The sequence below is a fragment of the Aethalodelphis obliquidens genome, unplaced genomic scaffold (genome assembly GCF_003676395.1).
Source record: "Aethalodelphis obliquidens isolate GAN/ISIS:26980383/991018 unplaced genomic scaffold, ASM367639v1 scaffold66, whole genome shotgun sequence".
Classification (NCBI taxonomy): domain Eukaryota; kingdom Metazoa; phylum Chordata; class Mammalia; order Artiodactyla; family Delphinidae; genus Aethalodelphis; species Aethalodelphis obliquidens.
The window spans coordinates 3460867-3483756 of NW_020838010.1; the positions used below are offsets into that span (position 1 = coordinate 3460867).

Genomic DNA, 22890 nt, shown 5'->3' on the forward strand with positions numbered 1-22890 from the left:
CGTTTTGTCTCCTTTTCCTCCCAGCCTTATCATGAAATGTCTGCTGTTCATTCACCCCAAACTGGCTTGCCATACGGTTGGAATTAGATGTTCTGACCAATCAGAGATTGACATTGGTTACTCTTCTATTGGCTTACTCAGGTTTCCGATTTTTAATAGGCTCAGTTTAAGTGTACTAAATTCAGATGTAAAGCCATCATTTCAGGCCACTCCCAGTCATCTATGTGGTCTTAGGAATGGTTTCTCAAAGTGAAAGTCTATTGACCACCTGCACCAGAATGGACAATGGGCCCTGTTTAAATGCACATCCCAGGACCCCTTCCCAAGGCCACCAAAACAATCTCTGCAGTTGTGCTCCAGGGATCTGAATTTCAACAAGTTCTCCAGGTGATTCTGAAGCACACTAAAGTTTGAGAGATATTGAGGGGCAGAGGAGAGAGTAAAGGCACAAAGGTAAGAGAACACAAGAACAATGTGGGTAGAACCTGAGGTGCAAGAATGGAAGAATGTGGGCCTATAAAGGTAACTGGAGGCTAGAGCATGAAAGGCCTTTACTGTCAGAGTCGGGGGTTGACAAGTATGCTGCTGGCAACAGGGAACCATTCATTTTAGTGGCAGAGTGGAGTAGTTAAGAGCCTGGAGTCTGGAGCCAGACTTCCAGGGTTCAAATCTTAGCTCTTTGCCTCACCGGCTATATGACCTTGAACAAGGATCCTAACCTCTTTCTGCTTCCGTTTCATCATCTATAAAAAATGTGGATAACAATCATACTCCCCACACAGGGTTCTCATGGGATTAAATGAGTTCATATCTGTCAAGTGCACAGAATTGTGACTGGCATAGAGTAAGCACGATATGTGTCAGCATAAAGCCTTCTGAGTAGGGGTGTAGCACGCTTAAGGCTATCTCTTTGAAAGATTAAGCCGACAGCAATGTATAGGAGTCAATTACCTATTTGCTACCAGCAAATCCTATAATCTTTTCCCTCTAACTCAGTGGCTCTCAACCTTGGCTGCACGTTGGAATCACCTCCCTCACCACCACCCCCAACCCCAGTCTGGACATAAATTTACCAAAATAATTCCAATATTCACCCATAGCCGAGAACCAATGCTCTAAATATACAGTCTTCTCTCAGTATCTGCGAGGAGTTGGTTCCAGGACCTTCATGGATACCAAAATTTGAGGATGTTCTGTCTCTCATATAAAGTTGCATAGTATTTTCATATAGCTTACAGGCATCCTCCCACATACTTAAATCATCTCTAGATTACTTGTAAAACCTAACAGAATGTTAATGCTATATGCATAGTTGGGAATACAATGTAAACACCATGTAAATAGTTACCATCACATGGCAAATTCAAGTTCTGCTTTTTGGAACTCTCTGGATTTATTTTTTTCTCCGATATATTGGAACCATGGTTGGTTGAATCTGTGGACGTGGCACTTGCAGATATGCGGGGCCTACTGGATTTCAAATTTGTCCAATTTTCGTTACTAGTTCTCACTATATGCGAGACAGTGTCCTAGGTCCTTTTCCTGCATTATCTCATTTAAACCTCACAACCATTTGGAGGTAGGTGGTAACATTACTGTCACTGTAAAGATTGTTAGAAAGGTGAGTACATCCTGTCTCATGATCACCCAGCTAGAAAGTAGCAGGGCTGGGATTAGAATCAAGGCAGCCTGGTTCCAGAGGCCCCCAGTCTGAACCACTACCCTACACTGTGTCCCCAGACCAGAATCCCACTCTCTCATACCAGAGAGACTGCTAAACCCATCCTCCTGGTCTCTCCACTTGTCTTATTTCCTCCCTCCAATCTAGTCTGGACACAAAAACAAGTGAGATCTTTTAACACATCAACTAGATCATGTCATGCCCTGTGCACAACCTTCCCGTGGGTTCCCAATGCACTTAAAAATGGAAATCCAAATTCCTTCCCGTGGCCTTGAAGGTCCTGCATGGTCTGACTCCTTCCTGTTCACCTCTCCAGTCTCATCACATGCCAGTTATGACCACAATCACTATATTCCTACCACACTGGTCCCTAGGCTCCTTGAATGCTATAAGCTCTTCCCTGCCTGGTCCTTTGAACTTTCTTTTCTTTCTGCCTGGAATGCTCTCCTCCCAGGACCTTTGCATGGATGACTCCTTTTCATCTTTCAAGTCTGAGCTTAAATGTCATCTCAGAGAGGCCTTTCCGACAATTCAACCTAAACGCCTTCACCTCTTATTTTCTATCTTGGTCCTTTGTTTATTTCCTTCACAGTACCCACACTGTTTATATTTAGGTATTTGTTTGCTTGTTTGTTTATTATTTGTCTTCTCAGGTAAAATGTGAGTTCCATAAGAGCAAAAAACATATCCTGGCTGCTATGTATGCCACATACGGTTGTACAGGTTGTGTCCTGCACAAGGGTGCCTCAGCTAAGGAGGTACATTCACAAGGATTTTCTGGTGAAATGGCAGTCAAGTATCTTAAGTAAGGGGATCCTTTCTGTAATTCACATAAAGATGCCATATAGTCTAGCAGTGCCCTGTATGTCTACTATATTTACCATTACGCATCCAGTTTCTAGCACAGTGCCAAGCATATAGTAGACATTCAATAAGCACATTGGATGGAAGGAAAGAAGACAAAATTAGGAGGGAAAGGGGGAAAAGGGGGGGATATAGAGGACTGCTGATAGATTTGGTAATTTGAGAAGGGGCAATAAAAGAGAAATTAAAGGTGATTATGTTTGATCTTGGAAAACTAAAGAAAAAAAAATTGGTACTGTCATCAAAGAAATGAAACCCAAAGAAGAAAAAACTGGCTTGAGAAGATGATGATTCCATTTTGGATATAATTTGAGAAGACGATGCTTTCCATTTTGCTTTTATTAAGTTTGTCACCACTTTACTGTGGGATTTAAAAAATACACCTACAGGGCTTCCCTGGTGGCGCAGTGGTTGAGAGTCTGCCTGCCGATGCAGGGGACACGGGTTCGTACCCCGGTCCGGGAAGATCCCACATGCCGCGGAGCAGCTGGGCCCATGAGCCATGGACGCTGAGCCTGCGCGTCCGGAGCCTGTGCTCCGCAACGGGAGAGGCCACAACAGTGAGAGGCCCGCGTATCGCAAAAAAAAAAAAAAAAAAAAAAATACACCTACATCTGCCCTGCCTAATCTTCAAAATGGTCACATCAGTGCTTTGGGAGGCCCATTCTTCCTTCTAAGGCTGTGTATGGAAATGCTCTTGTTTTACAATACAATAATGTAGGGGCCAAGCTAGAAGGGATTAAGGAAGGAGAGACAAAGATACTTTCACATTAGATGACTCTCACCCCTCTCCCCCGGCTGCACTCCAGCCCAGTGCAGTTTCTTTCAGGGAGTGACCCTTAAAAGCAGTGCTTTTATTTTTTCCTTTTGTGATTGAAAGCATCCTTAGAATCTAAGGCTACCATAGAAAATTCCCTTTCCCTAGGACACTGGACAGGTATTTTCCTCTTCTAAATCTTGCTACTCAGGATGGCGGGACCTGGGGTCTTGGGAAACAGGATACCTACCTCTGCACACCCGGCAGCAGGAATCAGGAACAGACACTGGGAATGCACAGGTTAACTTGGGGCAAGTCTTGAGACCACAGTACACATTGCCCTCCTGCCAAAGAGGAACAGAATTAAGGTCAGAAGGAGCTGCAGTACATGTAAAGGCTTTAGCTCAGTACCTGGGATGAGTAGGGGCTCAAACGTCCTTCCCCCATGCTCTTCCACAGTCAGTTATATGCACTTCCTAACTTTTATGATGCGTTATATTTTTTCTATTTACTATTTCTCCATGCCAGAGACTAAGTCACAGGAGATGGCAATTCTCATCAGGCATGCTGGTCTAAGATGAAACAAAGTAGTCAGCGTGAGGGCTGCCGTGAGACTCCAACCACCAAATACGGTCTTGCCCCTCTCTTCTCTGTCCATTCTGGTCCCTATCATGCTTCAGCTGGATGTTGGGGCTTTGGGAGAATGCAGATTTGCACAATACCTGCCTTCCGTAACACTCACTAGAGTTCTCCCTTCCAAAACAAGTAGACAAGCTCTTTGGGGTGATACAAAACTATAAAAGATCATCTGAGTGGACAGCTCAGTCCAGCACAAGGCGAGGGAGAGGATCAAATGCACTTGCTGGTTATGTTTGTCCTTGCATAATATTCATTCCCTAAAATTCTATGTTCCAAATATCATTCCTTGAGCCTTGATCTTAGTTCTTAGAAGCATACTGTTCTGGAGCTAGGAGGGTTCCTGAAAGGTCATTAGGGAAGCATGGCTACGACCAAATTCTCCCAAACTACTGAGATGCTATATTTTTACTAAAAATCCCTAAGCAAAGAGATTCTTTAGCTTCCCTTGTCAATCCAGTGTTTCATACCCTTTATAGGCGGAAAAGTTGTTTCTACATCTAACTTCATGCCCTCATACTTCAGCTTAAACACCCATTTTACTCCATTTTTCTGGTTCTATTTATTACATTCTCTGGGCTGCACAATTAGATGATGACGTAATCAGTATACCTCATTCATGAAGTATACAATTCTTTTGACAAATAATGTCACAGGAATCATCATGATCAAGCATTTGTCGAGAGACTTTTCTCATTGCAGGGCACCAGGAACTGACTGGTTAGTGGAATATTTCAGAGATGGGAACCAAGAGACACCCCATTTTCTTGTGAATTGGACTGAGTGGCCCCAGATGGTGCCAGTGGCTTTTCCACCCATGGCATTTCCAAGGCTTATCAAATAACTGAGTTCTTCAGATGAAGGCTCTGGTGGTGTAATTATTGTGAAAAGAAGTACAGATCATGATTATCAGCTCATTTTTGTCCTTTTAAGCAGTGCTAAAGTTTTAAGACCGGGATATGACTGGGTCTGACCTCTTCAACAGAGTTGATCAGGGTTGATTAAGGTCAGGAAGGCTCATGATTTAGATGCGATTCATCTTCCAATCAAGCACCCTACAGTGTAGGCTTAAACTAAAAGTACAAGTATGGAAGCGCTCTTATTTGGGTAGGGGATAGCAGAGACATCAAGATACAGGGTCTTACCGAACAGCTGCACTGTGTGCATTGGTTGGGTTGCCGGTTCTGAAAGAGCCCTTCAGCCACGAACAGCTCACCGTGTTGGTAAGTGGTCCCGTTGTACTCACACGACTTGCTGGTCACCTTATTGTTCGCTGGGGGTAAGGAGTCTTCTGGGACAGGGTGGAGAAAAACCACACCGAGTATTGGCATCATTGCAAAGAATTTCACAAATCCCAACAGCAGATGGGGCTGTACCACACGGAGAGAGTTAAAAATAGTCCCTAATTCAGTGGCTGATGACTTCGATAATATTAAAGCAGCCAGACAGGAATAACAAGTGACATGTGACTATCCATCCATTCCTTCAAATTTGGGGCATTTATTGAGCACCTACTACGTACCAGGCACTGTGACAGGCACTAAAGAGATATCAGTGAAGAAGGACAAGGCCCCTGCCTTGATGGAGTTAACAGTGTTAGATGAATAAGGTATTAACTTGCCTGGAAGGAGGGAGTCTTTTCTGATAAGGAACCACCTATTATAACTACCCTGGTAACTTTAACCCTTCCCATGTTTTATAACACTTGGTATATGCTTGTATGCTTGTTCTAGCCTCTGGAGTCTTTGCTTCTTTTTAGTCTCTCCACCAAGATTGCCCTCTCCTTGCCACTCTTTTCCACCTATTGAAGTCCTGTCTGATTCTGAAGGCGCAGCAAAAGTCCACTTTCCTCCATGAAGTAGTCCCTAACAGCTCCAGCCCACGATCTGCACCTCTCAAAGCATCTGATGTCTGAGGCACACCATTTGGCACTTGAATATTACTGTAACTCATATTTGCGAATTATAGTCACCTAGCCAACAATTTACAAAGAGCTTTCACATACGTTATTACAATGGAGCCTCATAAGAACACTGTGAAGCAAGTAACGCAGATTCTTATTTTCGTTTTTCATTTGAGGGTGACAAGTCTCTGATGTTGAATGACTTATCTGAAGTCACAAAGGTAGTGAGTGATGAAAAAGGGAATTGATATCTGGTCCCCTGTCTCTAAATTCCATTTTTTACTACCAACCCATATATACATTTGTATATATTGCTTTTTGAAGACTTGGGACTCCGCCTTACACGTGTCTTTCTCCATGGAGTCTGGCACAGGGTTGCCATGTAGCAAAAAGGTCAATGCACTTGGTGAGCTGACTCTAAGTGAATGGTTTCGAGAAGTCTTTTCATTGGGCTTACTTAAAGTACATGCTGTGCACACACATACACACACATATACACACACCAAATATCAATGAACAAGTGCCCAGGTTAAACTAACCATCAGTGTACAAATTAACAATAGATAATTGTTATTATCTACAAGCAGAGCTTCGAAAGTACATGCTGTGGGATAGTGGAAGAACAGAAATTAGCGGAGTTGTGGGTTTCATTAGAGGGAGGCTTAAAAAGTTAGACCATCCTGGGCTTCCCTGGTGGCGCAGTGGTTGAGAGTCCACCTGCCGATGCAGGGGACACGGGTTCGTGCCCCGGTCCGGGAAGATCCCACATGCCACGGAGCGGCTGGGCCCGTGAGCCATGGCTGCTGAGCCTGCGCGTCCAGAGCCTGTGCTCCGCAACGGGAGAGGCCACAACAGTGAGAGGCCCGTGTACCGCAAAAAAAAAAAAAAAAAGTTAGACCATCCTGGTAACTCTTCTACATTGTTGGTGGGAATGTAAATTGGTGCAGCCACTAGGGAAAACAGTATGGAGGTTCCTTAAAAAATTAAAAATAGAGTTACCATATGATCCTGCAATCCCACTCCTGGGCAGATATCCAGAGAAAACTCTAATTTGAAAAGATACATGCACCCCAATGTTCATAGTAGCACTATTTACAATAGCCACGACATGGAAACAACCCAAGTGCCCATCAACAGACAACTGGTTCAAGAAGATGTAGTATAGGGACTTCCCTGGTGGCGCAGTGGTTAAGAATCTGCCTGATGGGTTCGAGCCCTAGCCCGGGAAGATCCCACATGCCACAGAACTACTAAGCCCACGAGCCACAACTACTGAGCCCGCATGCCACAACTACTGAAGCCCATGAACCTAGTGCCTGTGCTCCGCAACAAGAGAAGCCACTGCAATGAGAAGCCCGCTCACCACAAGGAAGAGTAGCTCCCGCTCGCCACAACTTAGAGAAAACCGGTGTGCAACAACAAAGACCCAAGGCAGCCAAAAATTAATTAATTAATAATTAATTAATTTTAAAAAGATGTGGTATATATTTACAATGGAATATTACTCAGCCATAAAAAGAATGAAATATTGCCATTTGCAGCAAGGTGGATGGACCTAGAGATTATCATACTAAGTGAAGTAAGTCAGGCAGAGAAAGACAAATATTATATGGTATTACTTATACGTGGAATCTAAAAAAACATTACTGTACAAATGAATCTATATACAAAACAGGAACAGACTAACAGACATAGAAAACAAATTTATGGTTACCAAAGGGGAAAGGTAGGCGGGAGGGATAAATTAGGAATATGGGATTAACAGATACAAACTACTATACATAAAGTAGATAAACAACAGGAATTATGGTATAACACAAGGAACTATGTTCAATATCTTGTAATAACCTATAATGGAAAATAACCTGAAATATAAATAAATATATATATATATATATATACACACACACATATATAACTGAATCAATTTGCTGTATACCTGAAAATGACACAATATTGTAAATCAACTATACTTCAATAAAATTTTTTTTAAAAAAGAGACCATTCTTTCTTTCCCATCACTCAAAACTATGATGAAAATGAGTCCATTTTATGGTGGGTAAATTATACCTCAATACAACTGTTTGAATAAAAACAATGAAATTGTTCTCAGGATCTCATTGGAGTGCATTAATGTACTCAACAAGAGATGGAGAGAAAGCAAAAAAGAAGAAGACAAAACAGAATCTAAGAAAAGGAAACCAATTATGGTTATGCTTAATGCTAATTTTACACAAGAAATTTATCTTAACTTCTTCCTATTATTATTGCATTCTTCTAAGATCCCTAATGGGGTGAGGGGAGAATGATGAAAATGAGGCTATTGATACCTCAAAAGGTTTGGTCCATGTCACACAGATATTAATAGAAGAGCCAACTAAGAAATATAGTTTTCCTGCCTTGAAGTTTCCTGTTCTTTTCACACAGTGGGTGTCAAAACTGGAGGGCAGAAAGGAAATGAAATCAGTCCCTGGAAGAGATATCTGCATTCTCATGTTTATTGTATCATATGTTTATTGCAGCATTATTCACAGTAGCCAAGATATGGAGACAACTTAAGTGTCCATCCCATACCCTTAAAAGGACATCCTGCCATTTGCAACGACATGGCTGAACCTGAAGGACATTACACTAAGTGAAGTAAGCCAGTTACAGAAAGAAAAAAAAACTGCATAATCTCACTTAAATGTGAAATCTAAAAAATTTGAATATATAGAAGCAGAGATTAGAATGGTGGTTACCAGGGGCAGGGAGGTGCGAGAAATGGGGAGATATTGGTCAAAGGGTACAAGGTTGCAGTTATGTAGGATGAGTAAGTCTAGAGATCTAAAGTATAGCATGATGGCTATAGTTAATAATACTGCATTGTATACTGGAAATTTGCTAAGACAGTAGATTTCAGGTGCTCTCATCACAAAAATAGATGGTAACCAGGCGAGGAGGAGATGATGTTAATTAGCTTAACTGCAGTAATCATTTCAATCTGTGTATGTATATCAAATCAGCATGTTGTATACCTTAAATATATACAATTTTTACTAAAGAAAAGAAAGTTTTTAAAAACTGAGGGGGGCAGCATCACTGAGTCATAATCCCAGCTCGGGTACCCACCTCCCATAACCTTGAACAAGTCACTTTACCTCTTTGGGCCTTGACTTTTCTATCTAAGAGTAGGATATGGAACTCAAATCTCCCCTTGCATCTCTGGAGGGCTAAAAGCATGCAAGGAACTCCAGAGGCAAGAAAAGCCACCTCAGACTCTACACGCTCCCTTCCCAGATTTTCCAAGGTGGCTGGGCTTCTAACCAACAATCCTTGGAACACATTCTGTGTTCCTGGCCGAAATCTGGCAGAAAATCAGTCTGAAGCAAGGCTGGCTTCAGGAGCCCTCAGGGGAATGCTACAACAGAAGTGACCAGGTTGCATGGCTTCTAGCCTCTGTCATTTCCCATTTCCCATCAAATCCCACACAGCACTCCGAGGAGGAGTGGGGGAAGGACGCTGTCGGGTAAGCAGACCAGCACTCAGCCATCTGACTACAATTGTGTTGCCAAAAGGAACTGTTCCTTCTCCTCCATGAGCGATGATCTTATATGTAAGCAGAACTATAATTTCTGGGGTGCTCAGAAAACACTCCCTTATCCTAAATGTCTCTTACCACCTTTTCTCTCATGGATGCCTAAAATGCCATCATTAGAAGTTCATTCTTTTGGATTAGTGATTGCCTTTCGGCAATCAGATTTTATAATCCCCAAACTTCTCTGAGAGGATACACATTGTCAGTAACATCTCAGTGTGAATAACCTTGTGACAGGCTTTTTTCCCCCCTTCAGAGCAACTGGCAAGTTTTACCAAAAAGTCTGTGGTCCTTTCCCACTTCCTTTGATACACCAATCTCTCCCTCCTAGTACTACCCCTCCTCCCATCCTCTGGAACCCAACATCCTCATGCTGGTGGCTCTCTTCTCCACTCTCCCTACCCTCAAATTTCTACTTCCTTAGTGGGCCAGTTCTGGGCTAGTCAGAAAGGCCACTTGTAAGTCAGCTCCCAGTGTTTATGAGATAAATGCAAACCTGTCCAGAGCTCCCAAGTATGGTTGCTAATCTCCTTGACTCCGAGCCCTCCCTTCTTTTGCCATTGCGATTGTTACTCAGGTTCCTATTTTATTCTTGACGGCTGAGCCTGATGCCAGTGTTTCCAGTCTGGTTCTCTCTCATTCTAGTGGTGTAGTCCCAGCACAGCCACAGTCCATTCTGGAGGTGGTGGTGGAGAGGGTAATATGGAGATGAAGGTAGAGGGCTTGGAAGAAGAGGTTATGTTCCCTTTAATTTCCTTGAGACAGACAGACAGACAGACACACAAACACACACACACACACACACACACGAATACTATTCAGCCATAAAAAAAGAGAATGAAATCTTGCCATTTGCGACAACATGGATGGACCTTGAGGGCATTATGCTAAGTGAAATAAGTCAGACTGAGAAAGACAAACACTATATGATCTCATTTATACACGGAATCTTAAAAAAAAAAAAGCTTGTAGATATAGAGAACAGATTGGTGGTTGCCAGACGCAGGGGGGTGGTGGGGTGTTGGGAATGGAATGTACATCATGGTGAGTAGACTTAATAATATTGTACTGCATATTTTAAAGTTGCTAAGAGAATAAATCTTAAAAGTCCTCATCACAAGAAAAAAATTTGTAACTATATATGGGGACAGATGCTAACTAGACTTATTGAGTTGATCATTTTGCAATATAAACAGATATTGAACCATTATGTTGTACACCTGAAACGAATATAATATGTCAATTATACCTCAATTAAAAAAAACGACACCAAGATAACCATTTTTCTTATCAGATTTGCAAAAATCCTAAAGTTTGATTAATAAACTCTCTCAGCAAGGCTGTGGAGAATTGATACAAACACTATGGAGGCAATTTAGCAATATCATTCAATTTTAAAATATATGTATTTTCTGAATGTACACGTATATAACAAAAATTAAAAGGAGGTCCAAGGAAGAGTGTGAGGGATACACTTATCTTTTAAATAAATGTTTCCAAAGCTTATCATTTCATCTAAAGTGAAAGTAAAACAGTTACTCTTTTGACATGGATTCTGTCATAAATATGGCTTTAATATTCTCTCTGCTCGTTATATGTAGATATATTTTATTTCTCCAAACCAGTTATAAACTATTTGAGGTTGTAGTTTATGGGCTCTGTTCTTTTGTCCACACCATAGTACCCAGCACAAAGCTAGGTGGAAAGAAGATATTTAACATAAGCCTTAAGAAGAACTAAGGTTTTGAAAACTAATCTACTTTTCATGCTTATACCTGAATTCTATGTGAGAAAATAAAGTTGTTGATGTGGCAGATAAAAAATATATATATGTGTATTTTTGACCCAGCAATCCTACTTTTAAGAATTCACGCTACAGATATACTTGCGTGTGCGTGAAAAAATCTAAAAGTTATTCACTGCACCATTGTTCGTGATGGCAAAAGATTGGAAACAACTTCTGTGTCCATCAGTAGACATCTGGTTAAATATGTGGTGGTTCATTAATACAATGAAATAGTGTGTAGTCGTATAAAAGAATGCGTAAGCTCTCTATGCACTAATACAGAAAAACAGATTATTAAATGAAAAAAATCACGAAGTGCAAAATGACTTGGATAATATACTGCCTTTTATGTAAAGAGAATATAATTTTTTTAAGAGTACGTATTCATATTTGCTTATATTTTCATAAAGAAAATCTGGAAGGATACATAGGAAAATACTAAAAGTTATAAGGGGAGACTATGTTTTGAGGAGAAAGGTAAGAATTGAATGGATGTGGGACAGGGGTGAATTAGACATCTTACTGCATACTTTTACATATACCTTTATGAGCGTAAACATATATAATCATACATACACACATATGCATTCATATTCTTGAATGATACAAATGTATTTCCCACTGAAAAATTAAATTTGAAGAGTGTATGTTTAAAAAAAACTCTAACTCAAGGCGAGGGGCTAAACTTGATGACCATTTTGGGTCCCTTCCAACCGTGGAAAATCAATCCTACAGAGCTGGTCATAGAAGCCAGCTCTATTCCTACTAGTGGGACAGACCCTAGCTAGGACTCTTGTGTTCCCAGTGTGACTACAATGAGACGGTTTTCTCTTACAGACACTATTTAGCCCCTTTGGGGAGAGTGGGGGGCTATTACACTGCTCTCTGAAACAAATTGTTTTCAATAAAGTCTGTAAATTTGAGCTGACATCTGGGCCTTGGCCCAGCTAGGAAGAAAGCAGGCAAAGAAGGGTGCTAATGGGAAACCTCCTGTGCTCCTCCAAGGAGGGAAGAACAGCTGGGCACTGCATCCTGGTCAAGCTAGGTCACAGCATACAGCAAGGATGTGACGCATCTTGCAGAATTAATGCATCCCAAACAGTGGGTATGTATAGTTTCCCTCCAAGAACCTTGCTCACCCTCTGAGGTCATGTGCGTTCAGGTGACTGGGATGCTCACTGAAATCAAAGGTATTGCTTCAAATGGGTCCATGAGCTAAAGCAATGATGCCTACCATTTAGATTGCTTCCTGTCAGAGCTCCAAACACTATCACTTCTTTTTGCCCTGGGTTGCTCAAAATGATGACTTATCTAGACCTGCTGTCCTTAGGCAGAGACCTATGATTTTCTTATCTTCCCCAAACTCTCCTCCTCCATAAAAACTTAACTCCTCTGTGTCCCATCACATTGAGGCCTTGATAGGGGGGCTTAGCACTCTTCTTATTGACTAATTCATAGCACGGTGAGAATGGAAGACAATGTTTGAAAATAGGTTTGTTTTCTAGATAATTAAATTGTAACTTAGGCCTTTGATGCTTTATCTATAATGAGGTTGTAGAGCACAGGGCAAGGAGTGTGAAACATTCCAGAACTTAAGGCTCAATGTAGGGGCGTTTACTAAAAATACAGCCTCTGAGAGCTGTCCTAGTGGGAGGAAAGGCCTTATTTCAGGGTGTCCGAATTGTGTTCAAATTCCACCTCCACTATTAATTAGATCCCACTTATTAGCTGAGCAGGTCATTTAACATTCTTGAGCCTTGGTTCACACATCGATAAAATGGGGCTGATAATAGTACCTACCTCACAGGTTGTTGTGAGGATCAAATGAGGTGAGACCCATGACGCGCTCAGCATAGTACCAGACACATATTAGTGCTCAATGAATGCTGTTACCGTTACATTACTATTAGCTGTAAAGGATAGAGTGTATGGAAGGCAGAAAGCAGGTTGGGGCTGCCTATTCCTTACAGTGCCTGTTATAGGCTGAATGTTTGTGTCCCCTTCACCAAATTCATATGTTGAAAACCTAATCCCCAATGTGATGGTACTTTGACGTGGGGGTCTTTGGGAGTCGGGGCCCTCATGAATGGGATTAATGCCCTTATAAGAAGAGACAACGGGGAGATGACCTCTGCTCTCAGCCATATGAGGACACAGGATGAAGATGACTATCCACAAGCCAGGAAGTGGTCTCTCACCAGACACCAGATCTGCTGGCACCTTGATCTTGGACTTTCTAGCCCCTAGGACTGTGAGAAATAAATGTTTGTTGTTTAAGCCATTAGTCTATGCTATTTTTGTTACAGCAGCCCAAACTGACTAAGACAACCGTCTTTCACTATCCTGTAGAACTTCTCAAGTATTGCCGGATTCTGAGTGGTGACTAGAGAGTCACTTCTGAGCCCATCACGTTCACTAAGAATCCTTATATAGCTCAACTTCCAGCTGACTCCATTTGCCCTACCCCCTATCTCAGTGGGGAGCCCACCAGGAGTGATTTCTTTAGCCAAGCAGCTGAGTTCTGGCCAGAGCCATCTATTAAACCTATAGTCTCTGCTTTGGATTTCCTGAGGGTCCCAGAGAGGTGAATTTAGGAGTCAGAAGGGTCACGAGTGTATTTGTGATTGAGTGGTCTTGAAGGGCAAAGAAACCACCTTTCCCACTGCATTTTGGCCATCATTTCCAGCCTCCTCTCCTGCTGCACGCTTTCTAGAGCTGCTAAACAAAAGTCACTGTTGATTGGTTTGAGTTTCATCTTTGTTTTGGTTCAGTATCTGAGCTGTTCTTTGGAAAGTAGTTCATATTTTTCAGTTTAGAATGCTTCTCCCTTTCTCCCCTTCATCTATTTTCCTTCTGTCCACCCTTCACGGCCCAGCTGCAGTGTCACCTCTTCAGGGAAGACTTGTATAACTACTTCTGCACTCAAAGGTCGCTTTGGCGGAAGGGAAGATGATTGGTAGAGCAGACTGCTCATGCCATGCTAGAGCTTCCAAAGGTGGCAAGTTCACTCTGTCCCTAAACTCTCTTCTTCTTTGCTCTGCCAGAGTGCCTGACATGGCCCCAACTTCAAGCATTAGTTAGAGTAGGGCCCTGCCTTTCCCAGAGGTTTAATAAGTTCATAGTAATGAATACTGAAGGTTGGAGCAGTTCCCCAATAAACAGCAACATCTTGGTAGCGGTGAGGAGAACAAAAATCACAGTGAGACACCACTTTGCACCCACTAGGACAGTTATAGTAAAAAAGAAGATAATAATAAGTGTTGGCAAGGATGTGGAGAAAATGGAACCTTTATACACTGCTGGTAGGAATGTAAAAATGTCAAATGGTACAGCTGCTGTGCAAGAAAGCTTGGCAGTTCCTCCGAAGTTAAACCTAGAGTTACCATATGAACCAGTAATCCCACTTCTAGTATATACTCAAGAGAACTGAAAGCAGAGACTCAAACAGATCCTTGTACACGAATCTTCAGAGTAGCATTATTCACAATAGTCAAAAGGCAGAAAGCACCCAGTGTCCATGAGTGGAAGAACTGATAAACAAAACGTGGTGTATCATACAATGCAATATAATTCAGTTAGAATGGATGAACCTTGAACACATTATGCTTAGTGAAAGAAGCCAGACACAAAAGGTCACATACTGTATGATTCCATATTCATGAAATATCCACAACAGGCAAATCCCATAGAGACAGAAAGTAGCTCAGTGCACGCCGGGAGCTGAGAGGAGGGGAAAATGGAGTTGACTCCTAGCAGGTATGATGAAAATATTCTGGGGCAGGCCTGGACAGAACGAAGGTGCTGCGTACCCTGGCGACAGGGAGGCAGGTGACGAATAGAAAAGTAAATGACAAAGGGAGAACCACAGAGGGGTGGAGGGGGTCAATCCCAATTCATGATCTTGTCCATGGGGTATCCACCCTGGGAGATGGGGTAGGTCTGCCAGACAGCTGAGCTAAAGGAGGGGCGATGGGGGGAGGACCCTCCCGTTTTGAATCTTCAAGGAGACTCTTCAGCACGACTAGTGGCCTCCCTACTCCGACCCCCGGCCCAACCCCTGGTGGGGTCCCGGGCCAGGAAATTCCTGCAGCAGATTCAACAGATCACTCTGCAGCTCAACAGACAGACACAACACTCTGTCCCAACGAAGAAGGTGCCGAGTGAGAGGAAACAGTCATCTACCAGTCCAGCTGGACAGAAGAGAGGGGAAGAGGGCACTGAAAGCTCACACCCCCGGTGTGATCCCAGCTCGTCCCCTCCTCATCTAGAACCCCTCTGCAGGCTGTTTTTTTTTGCGGTACACGGGCCTCTCACTGTTGGGGCCTCTCCCGTTGCGGAGCACAGGCTCCGGACGCGCAGGCTCAGCGGCCATGGCTCACGGGCCCAGCCGCTCCGCGGCACGTGGGATCTTCCCGGACCGGGGCACGAACCCGTGTCCCCTGCATCGGCAGGCGGACTCTCAACCACTGCGCCACCAGGGAAGCCCTGCAGGCTGTTTTTCATCCCACTTCCTTTCACGTTTCAACTGCTGTCAGTCAGTAGCTGACCCTGCCTGAAAATGCCACCTTGTCAGGCAGATGAGGAGAAGGATGGCTTGAGGAAAGGCTTTGTGCAAGAGGTGAGCATCCCTCCGTGAGGCAAGGGGTGACAGCAGGCCTGGCACTCGATCTGGGGGAGAAAGGGAGCACATGTATTCTTGGCTGGGTTGGGCCATTGACTTGCTGTGTGATGGGACCGCTGTCCCTTTGCATCTCTGGGCCTCGGTTCCTAAAGAACTTTCTGCATTCGTGAGTACGTGTGTGTATGTTGGGGGTAATCGTTTCACTTGCTTCTACTTTACAGGGACGTGGGAGGAACAAACCAGATTCTATTTTTTGAAAAGGCCTGGGGAGAAAAGAAGCTACATGCAACGTGGACAATTGATTCTGATTATCTCCAGCTTACCAAGTGCAGTCCGTCTGAAGGCAAAAAGAGATGTATAACTGAGTCTGCTCCAGCGGTCCGGCGTCCAGAGCCTAAAAATCCCATGAGGGTTCTGCCAACTCAGAAAAGACCCCTCAGCCTTTCAGGTAGGAGTTCTAGCCTGGCTGTGTCAGTCACCTGCCTGTGGGCAAGCACCCGGAGCTGAAGCTCTGGGTACGAAGCAGCATCACAGCACGGCCCAGCCAGGGTGATGAAGCACATCTCCAAGACGCATCCCCTCGGCTAAAGAACACTCTACTTTAGACCAGCCGGCCCCCATCCCCACCGTGTCCCTTGCCAGCTCTGCCCTGACTCATGCTAGACCCAACCACGCCCACAGACTACCCTCTGCTTACTCACATCCTACCCAGCCCTCACTATCCGTCAAACATACTCTGATTCCTTGCAGCAACTCTAATGGTCTGCCTGTCTGTACCCTACAGCCTAGCACCTGCTAACAGGTAGACTGCTTGCCGAGTGATCACCAAGTACAGAGCAGGTGGGGCTTCTGTCTTGACCTGTCTGTCTCCTCCTGGCTCTAGCACCGGAACAAAGGGACAAACACCCAAATAGTGACATGTACTCGAATACTGAGGGTCTATTATTAATTTTGTTAAGCGATAAGTGTGCACCTCCAAGAGTGAGGTCCTTCTTCATTTAAGTCCTAGAGAGCTGGAGAGAAATAAATAGGATTCTCGAAAGTGATTCCGAAGTGCATTTTGAGTGTATGAGGGTACATGCATTCTACTGGGAGGAGGGTCCGTGGGTCCCATTAGATTCTCAAAGCATTCCATGATCCAGAATAGGTGCCCCCACTACTTTAATATAAGCGAGGAGCCTGTGGGTTCCACCTCAGCATCACCGGATATCCGCAGGCAACTCAGTCCAGTTTCTAGGGATCTAGGGCTAGGCACGCTTATTTTCAGCTTTCTGTGGGCTCAGAGCTGTTACTGGTGAAAGCTTCCCATAATCCAATCTTCTTAGGGAACCTCTACGTTCTTTCCTGTCAAAATGTCTTCTTCCACTTTACTGAACAGCTTTATCATCAGCTCCACTATTCAGCTCATGGACCATTCCAATCTCATTACATAAGCCTTCTAGGGTTTCCCATGTATATCTCCAAGAGGAAACTGGAAATGGCCTTCTCTTTTGAGAGATGGAAATGAGGCCTAGAGTTTCCAAGGGGACACCGTTATTTAGTGCCACAGCCAGGATTCAAACTTAGGTTTCCTAATTTTACACAGAGCCACAAAACCTGAGGGCAAGAGAAGCCTACTAAAATCAAGTCCAACAATTGAGGAAGAAGACAAAACACAAATCCCTTTGTTTTCAGGGGCTAATTCCCAAATCTCGTATGTTCATCTGAACTTGGGTGTGTAGCCGAACAAAAAGAACCCCTTCTGCAGTGGGTCTGATAGGTTTCTCTTATTCTTTTGCTACTACATGATTTTTTTTAATTTTTAATCATCCAACGGTGTAATAAATGGACTTGCAGTTGAGATGAAAATGTTAGATCAATTCTTCTGCATGACGCCTAATTGTTAATGACAGGTTTTGTGGTAGCATGTGTGTCACTCACTGCCTTCCTCTTCTCCCTAAATAAAGAATGAGTTCTACTATTACTTGGTTAGTTCTAATCCTTTGGGAAACAGGCTTTTTTTTTTTTAAAGGTCAATGACCCTTTGAAATGGACAAATTAGTCACTACCCTCAAGCAGCGTTTACAGAAACAATGTGAGGCATCTGGCTGAGACAGTGGGGAGTGCGGTCAAGCATTCCTTTGTATTGCCTACACCAGCATTTCCCAAGTCCGCTCTGCAGAGCACTACTTGTCCACAAGACGCTCTGTGAAAACAAAATTCTGTGCTTCAGATAAAGCTGGGAAAAGATCCACAGTCTCTGTTCACAATATTCCTTTCGGCATGTTAAAAAGGATCTCAGAAATCCCACAGTAAAGAAAGCTGTTTAACTACAACCCAGCATTTTCTCCAACTGACTTTCCTGAGCCACCAGACCTCTTTTTTCTCATGTTTAACAGCTATGAACATCCCAGGAACACCCTTTGGGAAGCACTGTCCTATACCACATCCAATAACTAGATATTTTGAGAATCTGTATATTTGCTAGAAAGTACTGAATTCAGGACGCCTCTCCCACTTCCGGTCACTCAACCTTCAGCTGAGACCCAGCTGAATGTTTCTCCTACCCGGCTGCATAGCATCTCCTGCATCTTTTGTTTTCTTTCACGAGGGAGCACTGCAGACCAAGAGAAAATGCCCCGTGTGAAATACTGTAGAGTGCTATTAACTTGAAACATACAGTCTGGCCCTAGGAGTTAGGATTGTTCCTGTATACAAGGAGAAGCCAGAAGCCAGTGAAGTGATCTGAGCAGTGCAGTTATTCCATGAGATTTACATTTCTGTAAGACTGTTCCGGGATGACTGGAGGAGAGGCCGTGAGCTTGGAGGCAGGTCCTGTCAGGAGGCTAGTGAAAGAGCCTATTGCCATCATATTACAGACTAAAGGAAGAAAAGAGGCATTCAGTACTTGAGGATTAATTGAGAAAACTTATCCCCAAACATGCTTTTTGTTGTGTTTGGAAAAGTGTTAGCAGCAGGCTTCAGAAAGTGGTCCCTGGAGGCCACTGGCAGAGGCTGCAGGGAAGGCGGTGGCAGATAAAGCCTCGGGGCTGCTGGAACATCTGCCATGTCACCGAACTACTAGAGGAAAACAGAAAAGAGCATGTTTCTCCTCCTAGGAAATCTTTTAAGAGCCAAAGCCAAAGTCCCTGCTGGGCAAAGAGGAACTTAGGTAAGCATACACAATACAGACAACAGAAAGGACATGTTAGGGAATCTAGATTCAAAAGGACTCCACTGCTGACTGCCATAAGGTGGTGACTGTCCCTCAGGAAACGGAGGCATGAATAGTAAAGAAATGTCAAGGATTCATGCAAATTTCCAGTTTGAAATTGGGATTCTTCTTTTGGCAGCCAGGTGCTCATACGATGGCCCCTCTCCTCACTGTAAAGTTATTAGTGGGAAAGGTGATCGTAGGGGTCAGGGATTAAAAAGTAAATAAGGTTTGTTACCATCTTTGGATTTACCAAGGCTAGAGAAGCAGTATGAGGCTGAATCACTGCTTTGGATCAATAATTCTCAAAAAAGGGACCTCAATTCTCAAGCAGACCACGGTCTCTGGTGGGAGTAATTTCAAGCTCCACCCATCGGCCCACCCTAGATTGGGAATCACTGAACAGAGTGAGAAATGTCACTGATGGGAGTGAGGCATATGTGGACAATTTAGAGGCAGAAAAGAATTGACAGCCACAGTTCCAATAGCTGCAGTAATAGCACGAATAACATTAGCAACTGATCGTTAATGACTCGTGCTTAACACTGTATGTTCACGTTCGTTAGCTCTCTTCTCCCTACGGCCACCCTATGAGGTAGGGGTTGTTATTATCTCCCTTTACAGATGAGGAAACTGTTAGGAAGTGGTCAACCCAGAAGTGGAGCCAAGGTCTTGGGCCCAAGACATGGAGCTGCATGGCATTGCTCTCAAAATCTAGGGTGCATTGTCTGAAACTACAGCTGGGATAAAATGGCCCCCCACACAAAATCTTTTTTGTCACTCTAATTGCTTTTCCTAAGTTCTTCTCACTGTTGCCTCTGAAAAGGAAACCACTCTCTCTCAATCGCACATTCAGGCACACAGAAGGTCTAAAACAAATAGAAGGCGGCTGATCAAAAGGGAGTACGCGGCCACCTCACCTCATGTTAGCCTCAAACGGGTGGTCCCTTTTTGAGAATTATTGATCCAAAGCAATGATTCAGCCTCATACTGCTTCTCTAGCCTTGGTAAATCCAAAGATGGTAACAAACCTTATTTACTTTTTAATCCCTGACCCCTACGATCACCTTTCCCACTAATAACTTTACAGTGAGGAGAGGGGCCATCGTATGAGCACCTGGCTGCCAAAAGAAGAATCCCAATTTCAAACTGGAAATTTGCATGAATCCTTGACATTTCTTTACTATTCATGCCTCCGTTTCCTGAGGGACAGTCACCACCTTATGGCAGTCAGCAAGTGGAGTCCTTTTGAATCTAGATTCCCTAACATGTCCTTTCTGTTGTCTGTATTGTGTGCGCTTACCTAAGTTCCTCTTTGCCCAGCAGGGATTTGGCTTTGGTGGGTGGGTGGGTGGCACTGTAACCTTGGGTTGCGTCTTCTTGAGAATGGTAGAGAAAGGGGATGTTTAAAAACTGCAGGTGACCTTATTAGTTACTGGGCCAATGAACTCATCTTGGAACAGAACAATTCCCTCTACAGAACCTGAAAATGGCATCGGATGGCCAGTTCCTCTTCTCACAGATCACCAACCCTCTACTGAGATGTGGTATGGGGACCAGCAGCGTTAGTGTCACCTGAGAGCTAGTTAGAAATGCAGAATCTCAGGACCCCCACCCCCACCCCCACCCCCACCCCCCGCCCAGACCTCCTTAATCAGCATCTGCAAATTCCCAGGGATCATGTGGACATTAAAGTTTGAGAGGCACCGCTTTAGGGCTTCTGGTCCTAGAGCTCATTTTCTTCAGAACCTTCAATAAACGCCCTAGAAATGAGGTGCCTTCTCAAAGGTTAATGAGTATCGAGAAGGCTTTTCACTCCCACTTCTGAATGTTTGCGGACGGTGCTTGTTCCTCGCTGCCTCAATCTATGGCCCATGGGGGTACAAATGCAAGCGATCTTAGAACTGTGTTCCCTGCCAACCATAACCTTTGTCTCCAAATCCCATGTCTACAAGAAATGGCAAAATACATATAATTAAAGACCAGGATCCTAAGGCAGTGAAGGGATCTATGCAAAATCACAAATACTTTGGGACTACGCAGTGGTTCTCAACTGAGGGGAATTTTCCCCCAGGGGACGTTTGGTAATGTCGGGAGACATTTTTCACTGTCATGAGTTTGGGAGGTGCTACTGCATGGAGCAGAGCCCCCCTCCCCACAGCAACCGCCGCAATGTGTTTAGCCACTAAGATGTGGGGATTGTTAGGGCAATTAGCTTATTCTAATTCTTTTGTCTTTACTCCCTCCTCTAAAATCAGGAGCCATAAGTTTCATGTTAGCCCATAATTCTGCATTAATATCACCTACTATCACTACGTACAATTCACTTTCCACCTCCCTCTTCCATCTTGACAACTGCTCTCTAGAGCACGAAGGGAAGGAACTGCCCAGAATCAAGATGCCGAGAACATCCTCTCAGATTCAAATCCCCATTAAAAGCAAACCGAAGTAAAAATCAAACCCAGAGGCCTGAGAGGCCCATCTGTTCTCAGACCCACTGCCCAAAGGGCAATCGATCCTTGGATCCAAAGGCCTGAAGAACCTGTCCTGACTTTATGCTCATGGCTGGTCTCCACAGCCTTTTAAGGAATGATTACTGTCCCAGTGCTTTAGTTCCTAAGCTATCTCCCCATGTGTCAGTGCCAATGACCAGCAGGATGGAGGGAAGCCAGGCAGGGTTGGGCAAAAGAGACCTTAGGCCAGATCACTTAAGGGCTAGGCAAGGAAGGACATGAAGAAGAAACCTGGGAAGGAGTTCCTGGAGTGTATAGTAGACATTAGGGCTAGTTATCAATATTCCAGCTCTCCTCCTGCCAGGCACACGGCAGCACTGTACTTCCCTGTGCCCTAGAAGTCAAAGCGTGGCCACGTGGCTTGCTCCAGCCAATGATCCATGAGCAGAAGTAATCTGTGTCACTTTTGAGCAGAAGTCCTTAAGATCCAGGGCACAACTTGCTCTGTTCCCTTCCCATGCCACTGGAATTCATCTCCAGATGGCAAGGCTCTGTCAGCCAGGGTCTTCGGATGAGAATGACATGTGCTAAGCTGAGACAGACATGCAGTGTGAGTAGGAATAAACCTTTGTCGGTTCAAGCCACTGAGATCTATAGGTTGTGACTGCATCATAATTCAGCCTGTTCTGATTGTTATAGGGTATCCAACATTTGATCAAGAATGGACTTTCATATTCAAACTGGGAAAGATGAAAAATACTCTGATTTTTATATCTCTTCCCCCAAAGAATTGAGGACAAAACAGTAGTCACTTCCCCAAAGTGATACTCGTAGGCCCTCAAGCAGCTGAAACCAGCTCTCCCCTACTAACTGGACTTAGAGTAGGTCTCTCCCCTACTAACTGGGCTTAGCCCATTGTGTCTAGAACAGGGATCACGGGCCAAATCTGACCTGCAATTTGTCTTGTAAATAAAGTTTTAGTGGACCATACCCATTCATTTATATATTGTTTGTGGCTGCTTTCGCGCTCCAGTGGAAGAGTTGCTGTAACAGAGACTGTATGGTCTGCAAAGCCTGAAATATTTATTATCTGGCCCTTTGCAGAAAAAAAAATTCCCGACCCCTGGTCTAGAAGAAGTCAAATGAAAACGGATCCATGGAGTGTCTGGAAAAGAAATCCAACATGCATTGCCACTCGGAGTGAAGAGTACATACTCTTGGTAGCTACGTAGCCATGAGCATACACAGATCAAGGGTTGGTACTGGCAGGATTTTAATGAGTGCTTCAGGCCTTTTTGGAGATAGAGAAGCAAAGGAAGCCCCGATACAAATGACTTCCAATAAGCACATCTTTATAGTTCTGTTGTTTAGTACCCCCTCTCCCCTAGCATTGGAGTGGGGACAGGATCGGAACAAAGG

General features: G+C 43.9%; 1 protein-coding gene across 6 annotated transcripts in view; it reads right to left on the reverse strand.

Moving 5' to 3' along the window:
* Positions 1 to 22890, reverse strand: part of CHRDL1 (chordin like 1) — a 115869-nt gene that overhangs the window by 45042 nt on the left and 47937 nt on the right. For 3 of the 6 annotated variants that reach the window (XM_027089489.1, XM_027089487.1, XM_027089485.1), the window contains exons 5-6: positions 5084 to 5229; positions 3553 to 3646 (exon numbers count right to left, since the gene is read on the reverse strand). The exons of 1 other annotated variant lie outside the window; for it this stretch is intronic. In XM_027089489.1, coding sequence (XP_026945290.1) covers positions 3553 to 3646; positions 5084 to 5229 — 240 coding nt within the window. The remainder of the gene's footprint in view (positions 1 to 3552; positions 3647 to 5083; positions 5230 to 22890) is intronic. 2 more of the 6 variants (XM_027089488.1, XM_027089486.1) reach the window with 1 other exon arrangement.